At 48.7% G+C, this 9,156-nt stretch overlaps 1 protein-coding gene across 1 annotated transcript in view; it reads right to left on the reverse strand.

The window, feature by feature from the left end:
- Sorl1 (sortilin related receptor 1) overlaps nt 1-2,839 on the reverse strand; it is a 163,470-nt gene extending 160,631 nt beyond the window's left edge. The window contains exon 1 of the mRNA XM_031345625.1: nt 2,310-2,839. Coding sequence (XP_031201485.1) covers nt 2,310-2,594 — 285 coding nt within the window. The 5' untranslated portion in view covers nt 2,595-2,839. The remainder of the gene's footprint in view (nt 1-2,309) is intronic.
- Nucleotides 2,840-9,156: the final 6,317 nt, after the last annotated feature.

Below are 9,156 nucleotides of genomic sequence, written 5' to 3' on the forward strand. Positions count from 1 at the left end.
GAGAAGAGTCCCAAGCCATTCAGCAACTGCTTCCTGAGCCTGTATTCCGAAGGGCCTGCACCAGGTTAGAGCTTGTGGTAGAAATCCCATAGCATAAAATTAGTTCTTCCTTGTCTGAGTCCACACCTCAACAAGCAAGGTTAATGCTTTTTTTTTTTTTTTCCATTAACCAGTAGCAACAGGGAATGAGGGCATAGGAAGGCAGCCCTAGTGAGGAAGGGCACAGGAGGGATTCTCACTGTTCTGTGGGAATTCCTTATTCTGCATCCAACTGTTGGCTGGATCTGCATCCTTCAATGGAACCAGTCTGGCTGGCCTGGAGACATGAAAGCAAAGCGCAAGGGGGAGGCGTTTGGAGAGGCTCCCAGCAAGGACAGAGTTCATCTCTAGCTTGCTCTAAATCCCTGGGAGATTTTCCCACAGCAAACCCGAAGGGAGGAGGAAATAAACAGCACCTGCATAGATACTGGGGGGACTAGAAGGTGCCTCTTTCCACCAAAACTAGGCTGGAGAGGACCTGAGCATCCAGGAGCATTGCCCCTCACTCCTCCCACACCCAAGCCCACCCGCTCAGGAGCATAGAAGAGCTAGGCAGGCTGGGGAGACCCATCCTCGTCAGTTCCAAGTTGCCATGCCTGCCAAGAACAATCTTGCTGACTTCCAAATTACAAAAAGGAAGTTTCAGATGGAGGTGAAAAGGGAGGACCAGGATCTGAAATCTGGACAAGAATCAGGTGGGCTTCAGTATTCTGAGCCCTGCACACACACACACACACACACACACACACACACACATATACACACATACACACACACACACACACACATACATACATACATACATACGTACACTGTCAAGCAGTTACAGGTCTTCTGGTATACATTCTTGCCCCTGGGTCTGGTGGTGGACAGATGTCAGTTACTCCCACTCACACACAACCATCCTTCTGTCTTCATAATGATATACATTTTATTTTGGAAAGGGGGTGTTTAAGAAGCGCTGAGCAGAAGCAAGGTGACCCCCAGCACCCAAAGGTCAGTGAGACCATGCAGGCAAGAACTACAGCGCTCATAGCCCTTCCCTAACTGACCTTGGACCAGTCACCGCACCTGTCACCGCTTGGTTTTCTTCACTCAAAACATGACACAATAGGGTGGCATGTTCTGTGAGATGCTTCCTGACTCCAGGAGTTGATTGTTTAACTCTATGTATGGACTGTTGACTTTGCTATGACCAAAATCAGTGAAGAATGGCAGAACCCGGTCAGGCTAATCACTTAATTTGTACTTTAGAAAGCAACAGTCGCTCTGGGACATGGTTGTGTTGGTCAGCTCCATTGGACCCACCTTTTTTCTCCCACCGACCTTCTACTTTCGCTGATGTCAATCTTAACTGAAGGACTGGGGGGTTCTGAGCAGACAATAACACTGGCAAATTAATTCCACCAGCGCTGATGCTAAGGGACAAACTCGACTTGGCATCCCTAGCAGTCAGTGGGGGCCATGAGTGAAATATGTGCTACTTATGACCTAATAAACCCATTGCCTGGATAGAAATAAATTCTTTAATGAATATTAAGCCCAGCAAATTTCTTGCGGTACTCTCAAATCCCGATTTGAGAGTGTCATAAGAGATAGTTTCTATCTGAAATAAAGCCATCACCTTGAAGGGGTGGGAAGGAAAGGGGGTGGAATGGTGTGCCGTACTCCCAACGAAAATAATCCAGCCTTACACGCAGACATTCACGAGCCCACACGCACACATACATCTACTAGGTACCCAAGGTGTAATTGTGGCGCTTTGAGAGTTGCCCACCTTTATTGGGATTCATGAGGATAAACATGGAAAGCTCTCCTCTGCAATTCTGCTTAAGTGCTTTACAACAACTGCAGGGTTCTCACTCCCGCTGCCAAAGGATGGTACGGGGTTAGGGTGGAGGGGGGTATGCCCGGTTTTATCCAGATGTAAAAATTATGCTGTACCCCTCAAAAACCTGCCGGAAACTACACTCATCTGTCTGCATACAGGCTAGGGAAGAGAGGCTCTGCACCCTTCGAGTTACCTGGAACATATTTGCTAAAAATTGACAGGAAGGAGAAAAAAAATCTATGCGACCAGAGTGCTGACGGCTGTACTCATGTGATGTACAGGGGGAAAGGAGAAGAAAAAGAAATGAAACAAACATGCCAGCCGGGAAGTCCCCAAGCGGAGCCAGCACCTGGGAAGAGACTGCAAAGGATGGGTGCGGGGGTGAGGAAGTGCTGGGAGAAAAAGAGGCTGGAAGAAGGTGGCTTGCAGAAGTGCTCACCTGTCCATACACCTGGATAGGTTGGGGCTGCAGAGCAGCGCTCCGCCGGGTCCTGAGTGGCTTCCTGGCCGCCGGGCTCGCCCCCAGGGCATCCCCGTGCGTTCCTAGCCGCAGCTCGCGCGGGTCGCCCTGCACCACGAAGAAGCCCCGGTCCTGGGGCAAGGGCGCTTGGCCACCGTGCAATCTCTGCGTCCAGCCCCCGCCGAGAGCCCCGGGGGGCAGCAGCGCGACCAGGGCGAATAGGAAAGGGAGTCTCGACTCCCTCCTGCTGCTCCGTGTCGCCATGTTCGGGCGAACGCTCCCGCAGGTGGCGCCGCCGCCAGGAGAGAATGTGCAGCGCGCGCCGGGACAGCGCCGGGACAGGGCCGGGGCCGCGCGCGCCGCTCCCGGGGCTCCAAGTCGCCCGGGCCGCTCCGCTGCGCCCGCCACCGCAGCCACGGCCACCGCCGCCGCCGGGTCCCGCTCGCTCGGCGCCGCGCCGTCACGTGTGCGCTTGCAGCGCGTCCCCCTTCGCGCACTTTCTCCGCTCCCCGCGACTGCGGCCCCGCCCCCTGGGATGGGGAAGTCAAGGCAGGGAGCGCCCGCCTGAGGGCACCGTGGTCCCTGGCAAGCACACCTCGCCCTCCCTGCTGCAGTGAAGAGTTGCGTGGGCGCTGTGCTCTATTTCCCCGGGTTGGGTTAGCTACTCCACGGGTTCCTGGGGTACCCTGATCGCCCCAAACCGCCATCAATCTCCGCACCTGGTGCAGCTGTTCGACCACCTTCCTGAACCTTGGCCTCATGTTCATCTCCAATGGAAAGCAAACCACAGAATTAGCCCTTAGCACACCAACAACATAAGTCAAGAGGAACCTGTCGGTTTGTGAAACTTAATGTGGTTTCAACTATGGCACAGGAATGTGCTTAAAGTGGCTATAGCTTAAACTACCCTTGATCAAGCTGAACTGCCCCTGCATCCAGCAGAATACAGCGGACAAACACCCTGCCCAGAAGCAGCAAAACCTAGGCTACACTTGCCCTGGATAACAATACTAGGCATGGCCCAAGGCCCTCCCAGTCTCCTGCTTTGGTCCCTTAAGGTGTGTCCCAGCATGGAGCCACACTCCATGCTAAGATGAGTGTGTGTCCCTTCAACCAAACACTGCTAGTCCTATAAAGGCTGTAAAGACTAAACCTGTACCAGAGGGAGCAGATGCCCAAGGAGGGAGATGCACTTTCAATGCACCTTAAAATCAGCTCCAATAGCCAGATTGTAACGCCTTTTATGCCTTTTTCCCCAGCTGGTGGAAGCAGTTAAGTTTTACCCTGTATTTCATTCTATGTCTCTCCAGACTCAGGTCCTGGTTATTGAAAAGACTGAAGGCAGATCTGGGCTGCTGAATTCATTGCTTTAGAGAAGGGAAGGGAGTTCTCTCTCTCTCTCTCTCTCTCTCTCTCTCTCTCTCTCTCTCTCTCTCTCTCTCTCACACACACACACACACACACACACACACACACACACACAATTTTCTGCCTCTTCAACAAGCCAGTAGCTTGGTTCTGTCTCTTGTTTACCTGCCATTCAACTTCTTTCTAGTTAGCTTAATCTAGTCCCTCCCTCCTTCCAATCTACACTGCTTTGGGCAACCTGCCAGAACCTGCCATGATCTGAACTGGGTTTGTCCCTGGGTTGAAGTGTATTGCCATTGTGGTAGTGTCAGGAGGTGGGTGCCTTTAAGAGTCGATTATACTATTGAGAGGGACAGGGGCCTTTCTCAATGGAGTAAGTTTGTTCTCCCAAGAGCAGTTGAGCTTTATTAGCTCCACTGAAAACCGTTCTCATAAAGCAAGGCCACCCTCTTGTTTTATTTCTAAAACAGCTAGGCCTCCTATGAGCTGAAGCAGCATATGCCTCTCACTGGAAGCTGAGAAGGTGCCTACTTCCCTGAGAAGGTGTTCATAGACTTCCCTCTCAGTCTCTGTAACAATGAGCTCAAAATGTGACTGTCACCTGTGAAAAAAGGCCAGCATCTCTTCACGACCCTCAATCCAGCATTCTACTGCCCTACTCCGTCCCATAGGACTTTCTGAGACACCACCCTCCCAGCTCAGGTTCTGCAGTCTCCCACCCTCCCACAACCCTTGCCCTCCCCCAGTCACATGTTGCCTTTCTGCTATCCAACTTGACATCATTGTTGAGCCACCTAACTCACAGCCACTGAACCATTGCCACCTCCCACTGCCCTTCAAGACCAGCCCTACCTATTCAGTATCACCTTACCAGATGTGAACCCACTCAGGGGGCCTCAGCACTTCAGCCATCTTTGACTCCCAGGAGAAAACTAAGGGAACAGCCTACAGTCAGAACACCCTGCGTGAGATTTGATCATTGGTTGTTTGTCAAGCTATCTTTAATGAGAACCATCTTCTATGAGTTAGCGTCTCAGCCGAAAACAACCTGGCGTGTCTTCTAATTGTTGTGTGGAAGACAAAGCGGTCTGCCCCTGTGAACCGCTGGCTTAAGCTTCAGGTGGCAATTTGTGTGGAAGGATTAGTAGGGCAGGACCAGCTACTTGCTCATTTTGATTTGGATTTGTAATTTCAATGCTATAAAACTGGCAAGAACGCTCAAACACGGTTAATTTACTCCTCGAATGCCTTCCTCTCTAATCATTATCTATGTTCTAAGCCATTCTTAGGTGGATAGTCAGCTCCCCGGGAGACTGTGGGCTACAGAACCATGGGGCCCAAGAGAAAGAAAGCACACTGAATTCTTTTAAGTGAAAGGTCCAATTCTAGCTATGGGAACTGGGCTGAATGCCCTCCCTGGAGCTTCTGTTTTCTTACCTATAAAATAGAGATCTTAGTTCTTACCCACCTCTGCAAACAGTCAGAGTACTGGGTGAGATCGGGTACATAAAAAAGCTGTGTAGCTCCCCGCAGAAAAGGACTCTGTGCGGGCAACGTTAGAGGCCTGCATGACAGTTCTGGTCTTGCAGCAAGTTTCTACATGGTTTTTGGTGGGTTTGTTTTTCTTTTCTCTTTTGTTTTTGCTTTTGGGGGTGGGGTTTGGGAGGGTTTCCTGGTCAATGAGATCTTCCATTCCTGACCATTCTCTACCATTGGGACTCCTACAAGCGTGTGAGAGTGGAAGGACCATAGGGCAAGTTCACCCAAAACAGGAGTCAGAGCTGAATTGTGCAATACAAGCAGAGTATTTCTCCTAACTTCAAAACCAGATCTGGATTGTAAACAAGCTTGCACTTCCTCCATTTCCCCAGGGCTATAGACAAGGGGAGGATGTGTTCTAGCCCTCTCTGCCCTACCCATAGCCTTGCTCTGACAATGGAGAGCATCACCACAAAAGTCAATATGCATGGATCCATACATGGATGGCTTAGCAGGTAAAGGTGTGGCGCTTGTTGCCAAGCCTAGAAACCTGAGTTCAATTCCCAGGACTCACATAGAAGGAGAGAACCAACATCTACAACAAGTTGTCCTCTGATCTCCATATTGGGGGGGACACACTTGTGCACAAGTATACACACACACACACACACACATGAATGTATCTTTTGTGTATCCATGCACATAAACAAACATGCAAATACTCACATGTATGAGAGCACATACCACACATATATACATGAATAAATGCAATAGCTAGCAAAAGCTGAGTGTGGTGGAACACACCCAAGCTTCAGCACTGGAGAGATTAATGTCTATAATCCCATTTCTGGGAAGGCTAAGGCAAGAGGATCATGAGTTTGAGATAAGCTTATGAAACTTAGCAAGTCCAAGGACTCACAAGCTGGCTCAGCCAGTAAAGGTGATTGCTGCCAAGCCTGATGACCTGAGTTTGATCTCTAGGACCCAGGTGGTGGAGGCAAACAACCAAACTACAAGTTGTTTTCTGATGTCCACATGGATATAGCTCATGGGTGGAGTGTTTACCTAAAATACCTAAGACCCAGACTTAGGTTCCCCCATGAGAGAAAGAGGGGAAGGACAACAGAAAAGGAAGAATCTTAAAACAGCAATGACAGCTGTAAAGACAAAGGGGGCAGGAGGCAGGATCCTGAAAACATACTTGGATTCCTGTCTTACCTGGTGACCTTCGGAAACACTCCCCACCATTCCCTGGACCCTGGCTAGCCTCTCTCTCTACCTAGGTGAATCGTGTCTCTCCCTCTAGAGGCCCACTAAGAAATGAGCTGATAGTCAAATTAGCAGAAGAGATACACAAACTTTCTATGTGCACTTTCCGTGGGGGCCACACACTATACGAGACTCAAGGAAGGGGCAGATCTGACACTCGGTAGAGCCCACCCCTCTGAGCTTAGGGGCCTGTAGAATCTGAGAGGTGATGGCAAGGTTTTATAAAAGAGGGATGGAGGAAGCAGACTGCAAAGGAAAATTCTTATGCCTAAGCAATAGAACCCTAGCTAGGATTTCCCAGAATTTGCACAATAGGCTGATAGACCATTCCTGTGAGTTTATCTGCTTGGTGAGACTCCCGTAAGGGTGCTGAAGAGTATTGCTTGAGTTCTTATTGAGTAACTTCCCTTGGTCAGATAAAGGAACTTCACTGAAAGCTCCTCTCAGGCTTCTGTGAACCTCGTGGGGGTGGGGGACAGAAGTCACCCAGACTTTGTTTCTCAGGCTGCTTCTGAGCCCTTGGCAACGCTGCTGCCCAAAAGCACTCAGCATGCCAGGTCGCCATATTGAGCATTTCATTTTCTGATCTCCAACAAACCCATGCAGATGAATGGAGAGCAGAGGTGACAGAGTGATGATGGTGGGTTATGTGACCAGTATTGCTGACCATGATGACACATGCCTGTCATCCTAGCACATTTGCTTCAGAGGCAAGCCTACATAGAGAGATCCTATATGAAAACAAGCAAGCAAAATTAAATAAACAAGCAAACACACAACAAGGCAAAGCCCAGGAAAACAGGCAAAGTTTGGGATACAGAGGCATTTAGAATGCAGCCAGCAGCTTGGATTCTCACCTTTGAATACATTAAGTTGGTAAAGAGGTCTTCTGGAAATAGCAGTAACTTACCTTTGCATAGCAGTGGTTCACATTTGTGTATCATTAAGAGGATGTGGTCTGTCTTAACTCACTGTGACTCTTTGAACAGAGCCAAGGCCCACGTTGTAGCCGTAAGCGTTTGAGAAACTAAGAACCTGGCAGGCAAGAGTACTTGATTCAAAACTACATGGGGCTATTAATTCACATGCTCTCTGAGGTCTGCAGCCATGGCTGACAGCGCCCTTACAGAGGGAATTCCTGGGGTTTCACATCCTAGAAAAAGAGGACACAGGAAACAGGAGGGGGTGCTACATAGGCCCTGAGAAAACTGCAAGCTAGGAGCACAGTACCTGAGGGCTGAGGCCACCATGAGGCTGTACTGTAGCCAGGTGTTCAACAGTAAAGACCCAAGACCAAGTCAAACCAGCTAACTGTACTGGGCCTCTTTATAATAGCATTTCCATATCATCAGCCTTGCAAAATCGCCTGTGGGCATGACCCAGGAGACAGCAGTGACAGCTCCAGAAAAGCCCCATATAAAACCAGAAAATGGGAGTACACACTATTCCAGGAAAATTCTGACCATCCTAGGATTTCCTGCCTTTTCCCATTTTACTGAACACACACACACACACACACACACACACACACACACACACACACACACCAGCCAGGAACCTATCCCTTCTACAGCCTCCCTGGCCTTCACCTACAGTAGGGCACAAAGAGCCTGTAAGTAGCTCACCTCTCCCCAGCCCCCAGCCCTGTTTCATCCCCCACTGTCTCCTTCACCAGGCACCTCCGGTGTGATGATAACTGAGGCTGCTCCTGATGTGACTGATGCTCAGTCACTCGGTCTGTGTTCAATCCTGAGAGATTCATCTATCCAATCCTGTTTTCTATAATTTTCTAGAAGACATGTTTAAGGAGGAACTTGCTTTCTAGTACTCAAGCTCTGTGGAGGAGGAGCAACGGTTTCTAAAGCTGCCAGTGAGTTCTGGTCCTTTGGTATAGCCTCCTCTGGCTACATGGCACAGGTTTTTTACATGACTTTTTCAATTAATTGACAGTTTTTTTTTTTCTGACACTTTCATACACATATGATGCTATAGTTTTTTTTCTTTTTTTTTTTTTGTCCAAGAACTAGAACTTTGAAATTTTTTTCTTGAGATAAAGACTTGTAGTATGACTTTGAACTTGAGATCCTCCTGCCTCCATCCTTCCAATTATGTATCACAAGGATGTCCATGTCACCATGCAACCTCTTGACCATCTAGAAGGAGGTGCCATTGACTCTTTCCTGAGCCCAGTGAGTCAGCCTGGTCTAGATTTTGCTTCAAGATACATCCATGTATGTCCTACACATGGTCTGCCACTTGATGATAGGGTACAAATGTCCACAAATAGAAAGCTACCATCCGCAAGGGACTTGAAAGAGAGAGACTAACAGAAATATGTGAAACCAGAGAGAGCTCTACTGTGAGTCTTGAGGTATTGAGTATTAGGTCTGGAGCTTGGTACATGCTGGATAAGTGCTCTCATCTAACTGAGCTATGTTCCCAGGCTCTAGAGCTCTAAGACCTTAGATTACAAATTCAAGGTCATCCTGAGAAACTTCATGAGGTGTCAAGTCAAAATAAAAAATATTCAAGGGGCTGAGGTGGAATCTGATTGGTAAATGGTGCTTGCCTTGAATGTGCAAAGCCCAGAGTTCAACCCCTACCACTGATGGAACAGACCTTGGACTGGGGATTTCATATGTGTGTGTGTGTGTATACATACATATATGTATATATATCACAGAGGAGTATATATATATATATATATATA

The sequence above is a fragment of the Mastomys coucha genome, unplaced genomic scaffold, assembly GCF_008632895.1.
Source record: "Mastomys coucha isolate ucsf_1 unplaced genomic scaffold, UCSF_Mcou_1 pScaffold23, whole genome shotgun sequence".
Classification (NCBI taxonomy): Eukaryota; Metazoa; Chordata; class Mammalia; order Rodentia; family Muridae; genus Mastomys; species Mastomys coucha.